Source organism: Ceratotherium simum, chromosome 10, assembly GCF_057802395.1.
Source record: "Ceratotherium simum simum isolate JZ-2026a chromosome 10, ASM5780239v1, whole genome shotgun sequence".
In the NCBI taxonomy this organism is placed as follows: domain Eukaryota; kingdom Metazoa; phylum Chordata; class Mammalia; order Perissodactyla; family Rhinocerotidae; genus Ceratotherium; species Ceratotherium simum.
The window spans coordinates 58,214,361-58,234,299 of NC_141909.1; the positions used below are offsets into that span (position 1 = coordinate 58,214,361).

A 19,939-nucleotide genomic window follows, 5' to 3' on the forward strand; every position below is an offset into this window, starting at 1 on the left:
CTGAAGGATAAGGTACGTTAAATATTTGGTAAGAGATGCTGTATAAATGCCATAGGTTATAACTAACAGATGGCTGTGAAGACAGACACACTAAGTTAGAACACAGTAAATTTGAGAACCTTTTATAGGACATTTGCCAAAGATCTAGGGGTTTTCTCACTGGTTCACTGTGCATGCTGACAGGCTGGAGTCCAGAGATGGTCTGTCTCTTATTTGGTTTTTCTCAATGCTGTCCACGTCTAGGTCATACAGCGTATGAAAATCGTGTCATAGCTTCGTGTAAGAGAACACAATAGCACTGATTCAGAAACCTATTTTTACACCAAAAAGCTCACAGAGCCTGACCCAAGTAATAACTGATTGGAAGTTGCATTGCCTGGCCCTGGCTAGACACACTGTTTTTTATTTTTTTTCATGAAATGTTTGGTTGTGTGGAGAGTTTGAATTCAAGGACCGATTATAGACATAGGATGTATTGAGCAGCTTTGAAGAAAATCTCTTCTTCATTATTTTTAGGCATCGCATTCCAATCTCTGACATGGGTATAGTGGAGATGTCAATTCATGTGTCTACCATATTAATCCTTCCAATCATCGTCTCTGGAGATGCCTCTTCTCCTCTCTGGTTTCTGTGAGACAGTTGGAAACCCATGGCTTGTTCAAGGTTCCTTCTGTTGCTTCTGTCTCTGCCTTTCTAATGGGGTGGGGCCTGTGTTTGTAGGTATGTGGAAGGGTGTGAAGTAGAGTTTTATACTGGAAAGAGATGCTCAGTAAGTGTTGAGAGGTAATAATTTATCATACCAAAGGTTGCTTGAAAAAGTTTCAAGTTTAAATGAACATATTGGTTTTTTGCTTTTTTTTTTGGTAAGGAAGATTAGCCCTGAGCTAACATCTGTTGCTAATCGTCCTCCTTTTGCTGAGGAAGATTGGCCTTGGGCTAACCTCCATGCCCATCTTCCTCTACTTTATGTGTGAGACACCTGCCACAGCATGGCTTGATAAGCAGTGCATAGGTCTGTGCCCGGGATCAGAACCTGCGAACCCCAGGCCGCCAAAGCAGAGTGTGTGAACTTAACCACTATGCCACCAGGCTGGCCTCATGTTGATTTTTCTTAAAAAAAGGTTTAACTATAGGCATTGAGGTTTTTGACTGCTGAGAAATCAAAATTTACATCAGTACTTTTAAGTCAGTTAAGTATCTATCTTTCAAACAAAATCTCTTCATTATTCCTGATGTGGTAGCTGGATTTTCCTGATATTGAAAGGAAATTAGAATTATTTAATCTCACCTCTTCATTTTATATGGGCACAGAGAGGTTAAGACATTTACCTAAACTTACACAGTGAGTCGTCCAAATGACATTTTTCAAAAAAGGGCATGGTCACATAATGGGAGGCCAGTGTTAATAGCTTGTGTTTCCTGTTAGAATGTTTGCATTTCTTTCAGTTAAATAAAGAGCTAGATTTATTACAAAAATACAACTTAAGCCATGGTATAACCACAGCAAGTTTTTGAAAACCTGAGAGTCAGAGCACGGTAGCTCATGAGAATACCACATGCAATTCCGCAGTATGACCTGCTCTCACTGGAAATCTTCTCTAACCCAGATCATCTTGACACAATATTTGTGTTGGTTTTCATTTTAGGTCACTTCTTAAAAAACACTTCTAGTCTTTTTTAATGATACTGTTTTCTGAAAGTGAGCATTATCTAGTTTAATAATCCCTGAATTTACTCTGATACCTTAAATCCTTGTAATTGTTGCGTTCTGAAGATAAGTTAGCAACTAGCACTTAATAACAAAAATGTGTTAATCTCCAGTGTGCATTTAACACTTCTGGAGACTTCCTTTATTGCCTACAAGGGCTGTGAATAAATGAGAATCTTAACTTCTACAGTTTTTCTTTTGGTTACCTAAAAGTATGTTGATTAAACCAGTGAAAAATAAATGTATTTCGAGTAATAGTTAGAATTCTCTATTTTGTTTTTTATCTCAATGACAAAATTGGACTGGCTGGTCCATAAAAACTTAACTTTGAGTATTTGTTATTATTATAGTAATTAGAATCATGTCTATATCAAAAAAGAATAGAATTACTAAGTATTTATGGCATGTGTATGATGATTTTTTTTGGCCTACCTGTATATTTATAGTATTATAATGCTAAATATATGGTAATTTGATTTCACTGTAGCATGGAATAATTAATCCCTAAGACATAGTTTAGGGCTAATAGACAATTCAGAAGGGATTCATTTGACTATTCTAAGAAGCTACTGAGTCTGGAATTCACAGCTTGGTAAATTCTCACTAACTCCAGAAGTGTAATGCATTAGTATTGTTTATTTTGAAGATTTATTTTCGGAAATCATATCTTCTTTAAATGAACTCCAAAAAAAAGCCATACCTTATGTTAGGCTAATTGTAGACAGACATGTTCCAGAGAACCAGGCCATTCTAGGAATGTTGCTCTTACAGTTCTGAAACATCTTATCCCCAAACACCTAGACTGTTATCCTCTCTCTCCTCCTCCTCATTCCCCAGCTAATTGAGACATAATTACCTATGGGGTTTTATTTTTGTAATGAAATTCATAACCTCTTTAAAATTTGGCAAGGTTCGATAACTGGGAGGGAGTTTTGCACAATTTTGTACAACACTGGATTATACAATAGTGAAGAGTCTTTATCTTGCTTGTATGCTAGATCTGCCTGGGCATTTTTTCCCCATTATTTTGGCAGAACAGGAAGTAACTGACAGCATTGCAGAGTACTATTAAAACAATTTGACCTTCACCATATACCCTTCAAAATGTGAATGGACAATTGGACTTTGTGTTTCTAATTGTCTACAGATGTTCTTTCCTGTAAGTCAGAAAGAAAAACTTGTTTTTTTATTATGTGAAGTTCTTTTTTTTTTTTTTAAAAAAAAAGTTACCCAAATTACTTTTGGGTAACTGTTTTCCCTACTGGTAAATAAGCATTTAAATATAGCTGAGGGGAATTATCTTTGATAAAGCCATTATGTTAGACACATATGTTGGAAAAAATTACCTTATATTTAGGGAAACAGCATACCCTAATTTCTGGCTAACCAAGGAGTAATCAACCAAGAGCAGGTGAATATAGTACACATGGAAAAATGGGGTAAGGCTGAATTTCACTTCATGAGAGTTCATGCTGTGAATATGCTGCATAAATATATGTGTTATCTTTTTGCTTCCCTCCTCTCCTTTTTTTTTTTTTTTTTGGTGAGGAAGATTAGCGCTGAGCTAACATCTGTTGCCAATCCTCCCCTTTTTGCTGAGGAAGATTGGCCCTGAGCTAACGTCTGTGCCCATCTTCCTCTACTTTATATGTGGGACCCCTGCCACAGTGTGGCTTGATAAGCGGTATGTACGTCTGCTCCCAGGATCCGAACCGGCGAACCCCGGGCTGCTGAAGCAGAGCACGGGAACTTAACCACTACATCACCGGGCCAGCCCCTATCCTCCTCTCTTTTTTTAAGAGAGATTTTTTAAAATTATGTCCTTGAAATTTCTGAAAATTGTCAATTTCACATTACAAATTTGTGATTCCCATGAACAACAAAAGGGTCTTTCTCATGCTGTCACTCACAGACTTAGAAAAACTTATTTTAGATGTCAATGATACAAATTTTCCTAGAGATAGAAAATAATTTCCACTAATTATTCCCCCACGCCCCTTCCGCCACCATTGCCAACGTGACTCTGCGTGGTTGTGAGTCCAACAGAATAATTTAATATATTTCTAGAGCTTACCTATATACCATTTGTGTGAGGGCTCTTTTTAAAGAGAACAGAATGGTACCTCTTCCTTATTTGTAGCTTGGTTAAGGCAAAGAAAGGTAAAGCTTTCTTTATCTTTGGTGTTAACTTCTGTGCCTGATCAAATGCCATAGTAATTGGGAAAAGGTGACATTTCACTTTTCACTTCTCATATATGGAACTGTATTCAGAAAGCCAGAGTAATTTACCACCTCAGTGAGGGGCTAAGAGTGACAGAACAGCTCTCTGGACCTCCTAATACTGTAATTACTTCCTTAGACTTTTATGTCTCTGCACATGTGCTTGTGGGTTTTTTCTTTTTTTTAAACACTAGGGATGTTTTTCATAAAATTTCATGTGACTTTTCTGGGCCAAGAGCGATGCAGCAACAGCCAGCCTGGGGGCCATGCCATTGAACACCTGGTATTCTTAACCCGTCACATGCCACCCCCGTCTGTCGTACAGCTGAGTACAGAACAGGACAGCGGCCTGACTGCACTGTTTGCTCTCAGCCTTAGTAGATCGCAGCTTCATTCCCTTTAGCAGGAGCGCTATCATTCCTCTTCATCAAGTGATATTCATCTACACCCTCCCGACCTTAACAGATTGGCAGGTCACCTGAGGATTTTTCAGACGAGATGAAGTTTAGGGGCAGCAGTCCTCTGTGTTCTGTATGGCCTACTCTTACTCGGAGCCCAGAGGTCTCAGGGGATTGGTCAATGGTCAGTCCATCTCATCTGAGTGAATGTAAAATGAATTTCTGAAATGAGGCTTCGATGCCTTGTATGTGGGATATTTAAGGACTTGCTCTCATTGGGATCACGTGTAGCCCGAATGTATCTGTGGTTCTGTGATACCAAGCAGGACCTGCAAGAGATTTAGTGTGTATGTTGGAGCATCCTGGGGTCCCAGTCACGAGATGGAATAAACTGCAGCATCATGAAGCGTCAACCTAAGGACTTTAGAAATTTCATCTAACATTTGTTGATCCCTTACTTTATACCTGCCTGGCATTCTGCTTGGAACCAGAAGGACAGAGTGAATAAGACACGGTCTCTTCCATCTAAGAGCACACAGGCATATAGGGGAAAGCAAACATCTGAGCAGATGAGTACAGTAACAGACTGTCTGTAGGACCGCAAAGGAAAAGTGATCAGTTCTCCCTGGGTGTTAGATCAGAGCGGGAGAGATGGCGGAAGCCTTGAGAAAGGTTTCAGAGAGGAGGCGAGGCTTGAATTAAATCTTAAAAGATGAGTAAGTGGGGCCAGAGGACAATATTGCGGAATGACATACCAGGCAGGGAAAGAGCCTGAATAAGTTTTGGGACTATGAAAGAGCTTGGCACACACTGGAAACTGCAAGAAGCAATAACATGGCTTGAGTATAGGATGTAAGGGAGGGCATTCGGAGAGATGGCGCTGGAGAAATAGCCAGACCCAAATTGGTAGAGCTGGGCCTTGCTGCAGAGTTTGGGACTTTATCCTATAGTTCCTGAGGAACTGGTTGCAAATGTTTAAGCTGGTAAATGACACAGTGAAATTTACGCTCTGTAAATCTTTGCTCTGTGAAGGGTGGGTCTGAGGAGGAGATTGATGCATAGAAACCAATCAGGAGACCATTATAGTGTCTAGGTGAGAGATGATGCTGGTCTAGACTAGAGGAGTAGCTGAGGTGAGGGGGTGGAAAGCAGCAGGGCAGAGCTATCAGAGCAAGAGGAGGAGAGGGATTAGGGGAGACAAGAAGGATATGTAAGATTAAAAATTAAAAATGTCGTGGCCTCCATTTTGCATGCATCAAGAGGTGGTTCCAATCAACAATTAATAGAGCATTAGTCTTCTAAAGCAAAGAAGACACAATCCGCATACCCCACAGTCTTGCTTGTAAAATGTCTGTATAGGACCAAGATTTCCAGCCCTCTGGTAAGAAGTCCATTTTAAATAAATAGTGCACCCAAACAGTGCGTTAATATGCATGGTTTTTCACTGTAAAATGTAAGCATTTGCTAAGATAGAATGTGTTATCTTCTATTTAGAGGCTCTGTGGGATAGTGGCTGGACACTGGGCTGGTACATCCTTCCGAGTGTTAACTCTGGCACATGCAAGTTTTGGACAATGGACTTAACTTTCTTAAGCCTCATTTTTCTCAACTATAAATATTAGGCTAGTAATATTGCCTTATGGGTTATCTGTGAGAATTAAGTAAGATTGAAACATATGAGAGCAGTAGCCCATACTGGCAAAGTAACTACCAAATGCTACTAACATCCTTCTTTTATCTCTTTTTGTCTCCTCAGAGGATGTTTAAAACGTTGCACTTTCTTTTTCTTCTCTGTGCTAAGCCTTACCGTGGCGAGGGACCTGGGGTCCAGTACAAAAAAGCGTCTGTGTTGTTGTCCTCACATTTAAATTCCTTCAGGAGAGTTCACGTGAAGTGCTTGATTTCCTGGGAAAAGGCATTGATTATTTCTCTCTCCACTTTCCATACAGGATGTCAGCTGCAACGAGATCACAGCCTTGCCCCAGCAGATAGGTCAGCTGAAATCTCTCCGAGAACTGAATGTCAGAAGAAATTACCTTAAAGTTTTACCACAAGGTAAAAAAGAAAGGGGAAAAATGAATAAAACAGGAGACTTTTATTCTTTTTTGTTCACTTTTGTGAAGGTGGATCTAGTCATGTTTGTGTATGCCTATTCATATTAATTATAATTTGAATTTCACACGTAGATAGAAAAATTACATTTAGTTTTAGTCAAGGGTACAGAAACACAATCATTCCCCTTTATAAGACTGTGTGTGTGTGTGCGTGTGTGTGCGTGTGTGTGTGTGTTAGTTTGCTTAAGTTCCCATAATAAAGTGCCACAGACTGAGTGGCTTAAACAACAGAAATTTATTTTCTCACAGTTCTGGAGGCTAGAAGTCTGAGATCAAGGTGTTGGCCAGTTTGGTTTCTTCTGAGCCTCTCTCCTTGGTTTGTAGATGGCCATCTCCTCCCTGCGTCTTCAGATCATCTTCCCTCTGTGTCTGTCTCCTAATCTCCTCTTCTTATAAGCACACCAGTCATTTGGGATTAGGGCCCATCCTAGTGACATCATTTTGACTTAATTACTCCTTTAAAGACCCTATCTCCAAATACAGTCACATTCTGAGGTACTGGGGGTTAGGAGTCCAACATATGAATTTTGGGGGTGCACAGTTCAGCTCATATCAGGAGGCAACGTGAATAGGTTTTGGTATGGATGTCTGACGTTCTGGAACATCAAGCCAAAAGTTTAGTTGACATGTTTGTCCTGTAGATCCGGCTGTCAGGGTTTCTGGCCTTGGGGATCTGGGAGCCCTGGTTGGGAACCCCCTGTATCTAGAATCTGCTCCTCAGGCGAGGGCACTGCCCCTGCTGACGTGATTCTTGGACTAACATCACTGGTAGTTTCGGTGAATTTCTCAAAGGCCAAAAGCAAGGATGTCTCCAGAGCCTTGGTTTTGAGACTTGGTGCCCCTCAGACAGCCCTGCTCGGGAGCCAGACTCGGGCAAACCCTTCCCTGCAGCCGTGGGCTTCCACAGTGTGTCCCTCTGATACATTGTGTTGGAGTACGAGTAAAAAGATATATTTATTCAGAAATTTTGTACCATTAAGAACTTTGACAAACAGTCTTGTAGATGTTGGTGGATCTGAATTTTCATATTTTGGGATTCCCCTTTGGACCTGAATCAGGAATGTTGATGAGCACTGAACACTGAATGCTTTCTCCAAAACATACTCTGGTTTTCAAAGATCATATTGATTTTCATCGTTTTCACTTAAGGACACTAGGTATTCGTGATTTCAAACATGTATTTAAAAATGTACCTCCAAGCAAAAGCATATATTTGGAAACAGTCAGCATTTGGTTAACCTGATGCTAATGCAGCTATTTGAGGGTTCCTGATTTTTATCTTTCTGTTCCTGCTTCTTGATCTTTGGCTTGAACTGCTTCATTATTCAAGGCAGACAAGTGGAGCTTGTGAAAGGGGAAGAACTTTATAAAATGTAATGTGCTTTATAGGTGGGAGGGTTAAGTGTCTGCCTGCCATCTTCACCTTTCTCAACGCTGACTAACATTTTAAAGAAGTTGAATTAGAAACTATCTCAGCATATAAAATTAATTACTTTATTACTTGAGATGACTTGGTATAAAAACATTGGTTTTTCATTTTGTCATTGTGCATTCCCATTTTTGAATGGATGAAATTGTTTTTCTTGGTTTGAGCAAGTACAAAGGGAAAACTGAATAACAGCAAATTTATAAGCATATAAGCTTTCATAGGATTAAAGAGAACTCTCATTTAAATTTAAGCTCGCATGTTAATCATTGAGAAATCATCACAAATCATTGAACTCTCATTTCAAAAGGGAATTTAATTTAATCGTTTTTACAGTTGCCTGTAATCATTTAGACACGTGTGGAAAGAAAATTCATCTGCAGAGTCTAGGTTTTTATTTCTCTCACTGGTCTTTACTCTCTTACCTTAAAAGCATTCCTTTCCTTAAAAAGATCAGTTACATGGGCCGGCCCCGTGGCTTAGCGGTTAAGTGCGCGTGCTCCGCTGCTGGCGGCCCAGGTTCGGATCCCGGGTGTACACCGACGCACCGCTTCTCCGGCATGCCGAGGCCGCGTCCCACATACAGCAACTAGAAGGATGTGCAGCTATGACATACAACTATCTACTGGGGCTTTGGGGGAAAAAACAAATAAATAAAATTTTTAAAAAATTGAAAAAATATCAGTTACAAATTTCTATACTTTCCATAATTCTGTTTTCTCAGATTCAATATTTTAAAATACATTCAAAGCTAAAACTTCGGTTTACTGGAAAATCTTTTTTTCTTTTTTTTTTAAAAATAATTTCCTGAATGTCAAGTTTCTTTTTTGCTTCACTCTGGAGAACTCTTAACAAAAGAGCATTGATAATGCTTTCAGGCAGTGAATTTAAAGACTTGCCGAATTTCCGTACTTGTTTCTTCTCCTTGAGTACCCCTCCTCATATGCTTCCAATTTGAGGAGGGAAAAAAAAAAGTTTGTGGCCTAATTACCCGGGTCAATTTTGTGGTGGTTTTTCTACAACTGCTGCAACCAGGAGACTATTTTGTTCTTTCTAGGGCCAGAATGGACAGAGGATTAAAGTTATGATTCATTGCCCCTCTTTGCAAAGGAAAGAGAGAAGCCGGATTCCTTGTTATGTTTTTTCTTACTCCCTTTTTCTGCTCTGTTTCTTTTGACCTTTTCTGGGCTGGAGTTATCATTTCCTCTTCCATTTTCTTGTTGTGAAACTGTCTGGTTTTCGTTTTCCTAAACTAAGATGGTAATTGTGTTCCAAAGGGGCACTAAAAGGAATAGTCGTTATGAAAAGCATTGCTTATTTTGTTTACCTGTAAGTAATAAAGGTAAATATTTATTTACCCCTCCTGCCGTGTCTTCCAGGAACCTAGCCCTCTAGTTTTGCTTTAAAAAGTCTTCCTTTTAAGTGGCAAAGAATTGCTGAAGATCCAGAGTCCAGTTGAAATTTGCCAACCTAACTTTAATGAGTAAAGTTAACCATCTCAGAGACAGGTTAATATTACTAGAGGTTACAGCAAGGAGATGGTCCTCATATATAATCTCTCTAAGTCTTACCTCTGTTTTAGAAACAAACTATGAAGTGAAAGGGATCTTACTTTCCCTTTTCCTTTGACTTTCTTGATTCCATGCTGTCCTCCAGATTTATACCCTGTCTCTCCTCCATCTCCTGCTGCTCCAAGAGCCTTCATCAAGGCAGCCTCCAGGACAAGTGTGGCCTGAGGCAAATGACTTTTCCTGCGGGGGGGGGGGCTGAGTTTGAGCAGTGAATTACTCAGGGCGATTTAAAAAATAGACTCCCTGAGTTTCTCTTACACAGCTGCCTATCACGAACCTGAGTTTGGAACCTGCGAAGTTTGATGCTCTTCTGCGTCCTAGCATTTCAGTCCCATGACTTCCTTCTTTAATACAAAGCCATTCACTAAGGTATGAAAGAAGAAAAGTCCCTTACAAGCCCAGAACGAGTTGAATTCAGAGAAGAGATACTGGTTGCTAAGTGCATCTTTGTTGGTGGCATTTGAAGCAGTGTAGCTGAGTAAAGTGAAAACTCTTGGGCAGTATGGCCGAGAGGAGAATGGTGTTGATTCTTACTCCAGGTCACTGTTGTCAGCCCCTCTTCTTTATATAGCTCCTTTATACAGCTCCTGCCCTTCCTCCACTTTGGAACTCCTTGTGTATTTGAAAGCACCATATCTCACCCCTTACCAGGTCCCACAACCAACGAGGTGAGGCCCCATTCTCAAATGAACCCTCTGTAGCCTCTCACACAGAGATCTCAGTGGGTTGTCCCCTGTCACCCTGCACGTCTGGCTTTGCTCAGCCTCTCTGCTCTATGGAATATATTTGACTTCGCAGCTGCCAATGTCGGTTGGAATGCTTGAAATTACTGAGTGTTTACTATGCCACTGGGTGGGGATTTTAAGCTAAATATAATGTTCTGTCTTGTTTGTGGAGCTACAGAAGACTTTTTAAAAGCAGAACAATAAATCCTCATCAAATCAGGATTACAGGGTCTGTTGCAAAATTCTGAATTAGATAGCACTTGTTTTTTAAAGTGGAGTTAAAAGATCATGAACATATTTCTTGTAACTAGTTCTGAGATTATGCCAGCCCAGATGCATTGAATAGATAAGAATATTTTATAATTAGCGTATTATTCGTGTTAGCAAATACTGCTTGAAAACATTTTGAAAGTAAAACATAAACATGTCCTGTGTAATGTGGCTTATGTGATTGTTTTGCTATAAGAAATCCTTTTTAAACAATAGATATTGTAAATGTCAAGTGTTTCCGGCTCTTATCGGAACTAAGAACAATTTTAAATTATTGGACTCCCAATGAAAGATTCTCTCCCCCCTTTGGTAAAATATTATATATATATTATATATTCCTAATGTAAAACTTGCTTTTTATTATGCTAAATGATATTTTTCCTGATAAGCAGAAATTGTTTAATGTTTAGCCAATTAATCTTGTTGCTTTCTGAGTTTTTTTCTTTCTTTTTTTTTTCTTTTTTTCTATTCTTTTAGAGCTAGTAGATCTTCCCCTGGTAAAGTTTGACTTTTCCTGCAATAAAGTGCTCGTGATTCCCATTTGTTTTAGAGAGATGAAGCAGCTGCAAGTATTACTGCTTGAGAATAACCCTCTGCAGTCTCCTCCAGCACAGGTGAGGGGTCTCGCAGCAGAGCCGTTGGCCCACGGGATGTGCTATCAATAGCGCTCAGGCAGCTCTTGGCAGAGCTGGTGTTTTAATATTCTGCTGAATTAATATTGTGTTAGACATGATCATAAGCAGTCACGATCTCTAAAAAGATGAAACCTTGGGTGAATCTGACTACAGTAAATTGTCTTCTGCTACATCAAGTTCATTACCAGCATTTGGCTTACTATTCTGATCACCGCAACCCCAGAATTGTATGTTTGATTGTTCGATCCTTTGTACGTACATTTGAAAAATTTTCACGGAGTGTATGGCTTAGGAACGGAGTGCTGTATTCCTTACTTTAATGTTAGCTGGAAAAGGGAGTTTAAACATTTTGAAATGTGATTATTGGTTATTTAGAGACAAGAGTCAAACTCAAATATTAAACTATGGGAGAAAAAATGAAGTCTGTATGCTTTCAGAATTGGAACGTTACCAGGTCAGCTTTCTCACTTCTATACTCTTTACACTATTTATGTTTAAACACATTTCTGTTAGAATTTTGCAAGAAAAACTAGAAAATTGCTCAAGCATGGTTTTTTTTTTTTTTGGTTATTTGTGTGTTTGTGTGTGAGGAAGATTAGCCCTGAGCTAACTTCTGTTGCCAATCCTCCTCTTTTTGCTGAGGAAGATCGACCCTGGGCTAACATCTGTGCCCATCTTCCTCTACTTTATATGGGACGCCGCCACAGCATGGCTTGACAAGTGGTGCATTGGTCCACGCCTGGGATCCAAACCTGCGAACCCTGGGCCGCGGAAGTGGAGCACACGCAGTTAACTGCTACGCACTTAGCTGCTACCAGGCGGGCCCGGAGCATGGTTTTTTAATTCAAAGTAGAATTGGAGGAAATGATTGCCTAAATTCTTATGTGTTAAGGTCAAATTTGGTGGGCATTGTTAGAGTGTCACTTAAAATGAAACGCAAAAATTAAAATATACAGAGTCAGATTTTAGTGTTTACATTTTATTTTGTCATTTAATTTATTTATTAATAAATAGGTATTATTAATTTCTTCATAGATTTGCACCAAGGGCAAAGTGCACATATTCAAGTATCTGAGCATACAAGCATGCCAGATTAAGACAACTGACTCCCTTTACCTCCACACGATGGAGAGGCCACATTTACAGCAGCACGTGGAAGACGGGTGAGTGTGACCGCTGTCACTCAAAGTCCCTGTTCAGAATTTGGTTAGGCCAAGGTGCTCCAGGGAACTGACTCCAAAAATTCCTTTGCTTCACTCAACCAATGCAGATTTATAACTCAAGAGTTGCAACAAATATTGGAATGAGGAAGAGAAAACTGATGCTGTTGGTAACATGTTGGCATCTCTCGAATCTCATCTACCTTCTCCTAATCAATAATCAATCCTTTCTGAGTGCTATCTGTGTGTCTGTCTGTGCACACACACACGTATATATGTACATACATAGATACACATATGTGTATATATATCCTTAGAAATAAGAAATATACTATAAATGTAGGTATTTTTACTTAGTTAAAACAGCCATACAAGCTCAGACATGCTTTCTTTTTAATTATTAATTTTTAATATGCTTCCAGAACATTGTTAAGAAAAACTGCAGGCTTTAGTCTTTTCATTGTCTTTTAAAAATGCAGTGTCCGTAGTTTTTGCCATTTCCTGTTTAGAACGGAAACATAGAATCCTTTAACACGTCCTTGGCTTTTTTGTGGCATAAATCAGGCCTTGAATTTTCAGAAAATAAAATTCCCACACTGAACACACTTGGAGAAATGCAGGTCATTTTGGAGAAGTCTTCGCTGCAGAAATCTTTCCTCAACTTTTTACTGAAAAAGTAAATGTGGTGACTTAAAATCTCAGCCTACGCTAATGGTACCTTTATAGAATGCTGAAAATATGTATTCGTTGTTTTATTTTTATAAACATACTATGAAATTTGTTTAGTCACTGGATAAAAGTTTACAGAATTATTGAAAGTAATCTTGTAAGAGGTAAAAAGCCCTTTGTAACATAAGAGGTAAAAGTAATTAGGTAGTTTTTGCTTTTTTATATGCTAGAATCCATAAAATAAGAAAATTATTAACTGTTTGAAAGAACAGGCCGCTTGACTAGAGTGTAAATTCATGAAACCCTAAACACAAAGAATTCATCTGGTGCAATATTTAGACAGTACAAGTATCTGATTTCCATTAGACTCTTGTCTTAATATCCTTTAATACTGGGTGGATTTGTTGCCTATGGTAATAATAAAAATTTGTATAGCAGAGTCATTATTTGAATATAAATTGATGTACCTTGTGAACTTTGTGATTTTAATTTTTTCTGAATGAATTCAATATTGATGGCATCTATCCCAGCAAGAAGGATTCTGATTCGGGCGTTGGAAGTGATAATGGAGACAAGCGATTGTCTGCCACAGAGGTAAAGTTAGTGATCAGATTTTTTTCCTTCAGTGCTTCTAGATATATTGTTGAACTCCTTTCTAGTAAAGGGCATTAATGCATCTGCATGAGAATATGTGATAATATTTGTGAAAGCAATTTGAAATCCTCCAAGTGTTATATAAATATTAGCTGTTAGCTTTTTCTGCATCTTTAATATTTTATAAATGTCTCAAGAGTAAGATCCCTCTCTCCTTCACATCCTATCACACCCCTCGCGTTATCTAGAATATTCTTGAATGCTTAATAAATATTATGAAATGACTAAGTGGTGTGTAAGTACCCGTGAGGCATTTTTATAAATATGTTTAAGTGACAAAGTAATTTAGGAAAAAGTTGTTTTATGCATACCTAAATGTTAAGGAATCAAATGTACATTGCACTTCAGCAGTTTACCCACAGGAAATGCATTTTTGAGTTGCCATAATTTTTATAGCAATATTTGTTTTCCTGAAACTCTTAGATTGTGTTCTTTTCAGGTAACTGGATAAAAGTTTGGTTATTTTTAAGCTGAGTCCTCTCACACTAGAGTTTCCTGAAGTGGTTATAAATAACTCATTTAGCACATTTGTTATTTATAGTCTCTTAGATTCCCCCAAATCTTTCACTAAAATACCATTAAATGGGGTTTCTTGACCAGGGGAGGTAGAAGGAATGGCTGGGGTAGCGGGTGAATGTATTATCAGGTCTTCCCTTTGGAGAAAATTTATTGAGTTTTTGTGGTCATTGCGTTTTGAAATATTATAATACTCTTTCAAGATGTAATTAATAGGTCAGTTACCCCATTTCATGAATCCACAGTTGTGCTATGTGTGACTCCAGGAAAAATGCCTTTTCCCTGTTCAGGTCTTTGAGGTTTAATATGTAGTTAAGATATTGAATTTATTTTCTAGAAAATGCTTTATAAAGCAATGTGTTAAAAAAAATCAGGACACCTTAAATCTTCCTAATACAGAACATTTCAAAAGGAAGTAGAGTTAGTAGGCAGAAAAAGAGAGCCAGTATCAATAACAGAAAATTACCCTCATGAAGCTGCATGAATAGTTTACTATGGTTCCCTGGTGGAGAAAACACTCAACACATTGCTTTATAAGTTGTATTTAATTCAACCCCCTTAGCTTTATTAAAACTCATAAGTCCCCTGAAATGTCCCATTGTTTCAGAAATTACTCACCCTCAGCTTATTTTCTATTAAATTAAAACAGACTCTGCTTTATCCTTTATCTGTCTTCTAAGGATAATTAAGTTCATTAATAAAACATTACACAAAGAACTTCATTATCCTTTTGTTCTCACTTGGTATAAGTAGGATGCTAATAGCATTCTGAAAGGAGGCCAAGGGTTTCCTCACTCCTTTTTAACTAGATGCAGATCTGTGGCATTTGGCTAAGTTTTAAGATGGGAGGAGGTTAGAAGGAAGAAGGACTGCGGAATGGGTTATATTCAACACAATAAACTGCACAAGTCTTCCCTTTGGCCTTTTTTGTCTGGCTTCGTAGCCTTATTACCTAAGAACACCTCCAAGAAATTAGTTTTTTAGAATGATAATGGTTCTGAATGATCCTATGTAGCTTTCTGTTTTCTTTTTGCTGGGCAAATACGTTACCATCTGTGGTCACTTGATCTTGCTCCCCACTTACAGCTTATTGTGGGGTTCAAAAATCACACCTCGGTCCCTTTCTCTGGCTGTTGCCATTGTCTGATTGACTTAACATTTGTCACTAAGATATTAAAGACAAACAAGCAAAAAAAATTGGGGGCTCAATGAATATCTGTTTAATGAATGAAATGCATATTTGTTTTCTGCCAGTTTCTAAACAATTTGTGCGCATGTCCCAAAGTAAATGAACACTGTACTCTGAAAGTCATAGCCTGTGGAATTCAGGAGCAGGCCGCAGTCGCCTGAGCTGTGTTCTGTGGAAGTTGCCAATTCCTGTGATTAGGAAAGCTTTTCACTAAATAGCAACACTAAAATGGAGATACAGGAAAATAAATGAGGCTCATATTTCATTTGTGACAGTCGTAGATTTTCTGACTAAACTTTATCAGATAGTGTGGGAAACAAGACCCCCAGAAAGAACTAACTCCGCTTGCTAAATTGAAGTATTATTCTGAAAATTGCACAGAACCCATGTTCCTCTTAAGTACTACCATCGTTTAGCACTGTTATATATTTAATGCAGCTTCCTCAGCCTAAAACAGGGAAATAGACTGAAGCTTAATGTTGCACATAAGTTGCACTGTAAATAAATGAGACATTGTCGCAGAGGTTGACTGCTTGCTTTTTGGTGACAAGCTGCATGAAACCTTGATGCAGTTTTGGTAAATTACCATTGTTGTCAGATCTCAGAGTACCATCACTATTAAAATGATTGACTAGACTTAGGGCTAGTGTGATAGTGTTCTTACCAGTATTCCTTTGTTCTGTCAGATGTTACACAGTCCTTCTTAGTGCCCTGACTACGGCTCTTAGGTTAGAAAATATCATTAGGCATCTGACAAAATTTCAGCTCAAACATATGTACAGAAAAGTACATGAGTGTTAGCTCGATGAATTTTGACAAAGTGAACACACCCATGTTACCAGCTCCCAGATCAAGAAACAGAACTTTACCAGCACCCCGGAAAGCCCTACTCATGCGCCTACTCTCTAACCCAAGAGCAGCCGCTACCCTGACTTCAAACACCGTGGATTAGTTTTGCCCGTTTTTGAACTTATGTAGGTGGAATTGTCCTTTGTATCTGGCATCTTTTACTCAACATGTTTTGAAAATCACAGAATTTTTTTTACATAGCATTCTCTTAATCTACACTGATAACACTTCTCCCTTGAATGAATCCGTGCACTGTTTCTTTTCAGCCTTCTGATGAAGACACTGTTAGTCTCAACGTGCCAATGTCAAACATCATGGAAGAAGAACAGATCATCAAGGAGGACCCGTGCCATCGCCTCAGCCCAGTTAAAGGTCTGAGAATGAAAGATGGGGAGAAAGTGCTTGTTGTTAAGTTTCAAATGCTATGTTTAAAATATATGCAAATATAGCAATGATAATAGTTAATGTTTTTGAGCATTTCCTGTGCACCACACACTGTGCTAATCTGTGAAGCTGATCTCATTTAAAGTTCAAAACTGTGATGGATAATCTGATCATCTCCCTTTTATAGGTGAGGAAACTGAGGCTCAGAGAGTTTAAGTAACTTGCCAGTAGTCACACATCTAGTAAGTAGTAGGCTGTTCTCATTCTGAAGATTTATACGAGATTCTTTAAATCCATTCCCAGAAAGAAAAATATTGATATGTAGACGTATTAGGACAACACTACTTGCTGTTAACACATAAAATCCCCAAATCTCGTTGGCTTAACACAGTCCAAATTAAGTCCAAATGGGAGTCAGTGATTAACAGGCAATTCCCTTCCAAGCTTTGATTCAACGACCCAAGTTCCTTTTATCCCGTGACTCCATCGTCTTTAATACAAGACTTCCAAAGTTTCCAAGTCCATCCGTTTCAAGCCAGAAGAGGAAGAGCGTGGAGTTTTTGCTCATAAGAGGTATTATGGACTGGGCCTAGGAGTGCCCATCACTTCCAAGCTAGACTTGGTTCCTTGGCCACAAGAAACTATAAGCAAGGGCGTGACATGCAGTTGAGATGTGTGCCCAGGAATCTGCTTGACTTTGGACAAGTCAATGGACCTTAATCCTCTCACCTGTAAATGAGGTCATTAGATTAGGTAACCTCTGAGTTCTTCTGTAGCTCTAAAATGCTTTGGTTCTTTAAAAATCACCAAATGATAACTGAGCATTATATTTCTTGCATACCTTCAAAATCCTAGTAATATATTTCATATGTTGGCGATAAGTGAGAAGCCTACACTTGATTTTTATGACAGTATTTTTGACTCTATTTATTCAGTGACTTTTAAAGAAAATACTAAATTTAATGTTTACTGATTTGTGGCAGCGACTATTTCATAGTGTGTGAATAGAACTAGATGAATTTTCAGATTCGCTCCCTAATAGTTTGAATCTGCTCGTTAGTGCTGGATGAGCCTGAAACCAACTCAAACTTCAGTGTTTGCTTTCACTTCTTACGTTTAAGTTTTTAAGTTCAGCAGTTAAGTTTAGCATTTAATGTTCATCTGAGATCGTGATTGGAAACACACGTTGTCCAAAAATATAAATATAAATATGCAAAAATAACTGCCACTTTATTAATTTAGATAAGTTTTGTAACATTGTGCAGTATAGGAGGTAGTGTTTTAGGCACGTTTTTAACATAAAAGAATTATATAACTTGTTACCAGTGAGTTTATTCCCCTCTGTTCTAGAAGTGGGTATTCTGCTGCCTAGGAGTCATTAAAGGTGGCCCTGTTTGGTCCTTTTCAGTGTCCAGATCAGAGGAGAGAGCTGCCTGGTGTCCCTTTTGGCTCTCCTACCCTCTGGAACACCCTCCAGCTGGATGCACTCTACTTGAGATGCTTCTCCCTCCATGTGGCCCTTATCTAGTCGCTTATGTTGTTGTTACAATTTACGGTTCTTATCTTAGTTCCTTCTCACACTTTTTCTTGAGATTGTTTACTGCTTAAGGACAGGAGTCAGGTTTGACTAATGTTTTTTAATCCTTAAAATCTTTAGCATAATACCTGCCATTGAGTAATTGCTCAATAAATAATTATTGAATTTTGAATTTGAAATAATTACTTGTCACACTTTACTCAGAGCCCAAAAGCCCTTTTTTATCCTCTCTTTTCTCTGTTCCTTAAAAATGTCAGAGGAAATTTCATTTCTTTTATAAGGAACTAAGCCATAAACAGGCCTTGACTTTTAAGTTCAGTTTGGGGCTCTCCGTTTCTTTTACTTTTTTTCCTCTTCTTCCTCCTTTTTTCATCTTTTCCTCACTCCTCAGGGAAGAGAAAACTTGGGTCACTCATGTACCTCCTTAAGAGGTGAGAGAGAAGGCTTAAATAATTAGATGATGTATTTGAGGGTCCTCTGTGCTTTGCTCATCTGTGCATGAAATCGTGCTTTCTGCCTTTCTCTGTACTTTCCTAATAGGGGAATTTCATCAGGAATTTCAACCGGACCCTTCCCTTTTGGGTGACAATGACAACTCAGGAGAAGAAAGAGACCAATTTACTGATGGAACAGATGTTCTCCATCCGGAATTTATAAACTATATTAAGGCAAGTTGAGGATCAACTCATTTTTTTATTTTTTTCTGTTTGGCACCTTAGAATTTAAGTTCCAGGTTTCCAATCCATCACCTTAAATGTCAGCTTACTGCCACCGTCCTCAGGCCTTTATAACATCTTCTCAAAGCCTGGCCTATCTATTTTCTGACATAAGGAGCTGGTCCCTGCCATACATACCTCTCCATTTGTCTGCATATGTGTATGATTTTCTTTTGTATTCATAAATTACTCGGCTTTCCACTACTCGGCGCATCGTATAAATTAGCAAACTTATCAGAATTACCGTTACCATCCAGTAAAAGCTAAAACAGATAAAGTTTCACATGCTTTTCAGTATATTCTAGGTGAATGCTTTTCTTGGGAGTATATCCATAGCATAAAGGAAAAAATGGAGACACTTGAAAATCTGGAGATGAATGTCTTCCCTTTTTGGAAAGGTCACTCTGAGGACACTTAGTCCTGAACTGTTGTCATTGCACTGAGGTGTTGAAAGGTTGGGTGAAGTCACTGAGTTGTCAGGAGAACCTTCATCATAGTAGCAGCAACAAGAAGAGAGAAAAACCAGCCCTTTACTAAAGCTGGTAGTTCAGGCTCCGCTTTGAGACGTGATTAGGTGCCTTGGTATGTTTCTGTCAGTCATTTTGGTTAAGTTGTGGCACCCAAGAATCACAAGGATAATCCTTTTGGTAAAATTCAGACTCATTGTGGCTTCTGAGAGATGAGGGTCTCTGAGTTACTGTTTTAAGGCCCAGCAGGGGGTCTCTAAGTGCTCATCCGTATTCCTGAGGATTGTGTTATGCTGGCTGGACTCTGTCTAAACTAACATCTCTGGGCATCACCTTCCAGGGAAGTGGGAGGAAGACAGCTGAATTTTACACTGTACGAGACCCTCATGTGCTCAAGAGGTTTTCATGCTCTCAAGACAAAAGTAATGAATATGACATTTGTTTGTAGAAAACCAACTGAAATGATTCCTAAAGTTATATAGAAAGATAAGACACAGAAAGCTTTAAGTCTTTATGCTCTCTATCTAATCCATCATTAATCCATTAGTTCTTGTTTCAAAATATCTCACAGCCATTGCTTTGTTTCTGCCCACTACCTCCATTGACATGGCTTCAGTTGAGCCTCATAATTTCCCATTTTGATGCCTGCAGGAATCCCTCCTACCCCAACTTCTCACCCAACATCTCGCCTTTTACACGCACACGCACACATATGTACACACACACTTTAT

At 38.7% G+C, this 19,939-nt stretch overlaps 1 protein-coding gene across 4 annotated transcripts in view; it reads left to right on the forward strand.

The window, feature by feature from the left end:
- Positions 1 to 19,939, forward strand: part of LRCH1 (leucine rich repeats and calponin homology domain containing 1) — a 198,001-nt gene that overhangs the window by 118,061 nt on the left and 60,001 nt on the right. For all 4 annotated transcript variants that reach the window (XM_004433649.3, XM_004433650.3, XM_004433651.3 and 1 more), the window contains exons 4-9: positions 6,276 to 6,381; positions 10,910 to 11,046; positions 12,103 to 12,230; positions 13,427 to 13,490; positions 16,371 to 16,476; positions 18,566 to 18,693. In XM_004433649.3, the coding sequence (XP_004433706.1) occupies positions 6,276 to 6,381; positions 10,910 to 11,046; positions 12,103 to 12,230; positions 13,427 to 13,490; positions 16,371 to 16,476; positions 18,566 to 18,693 (669 nt within the window). The remainder of the gene's footprint in view (positions 1 to 6,275; positions 6,382 to 10,909; positions 11,047 to 12,102; positions 12,231 to 13,426; positions 13,491 to 16,370; positions 16,477 to 18,565; positions 18,694 to 19,939) is intronic.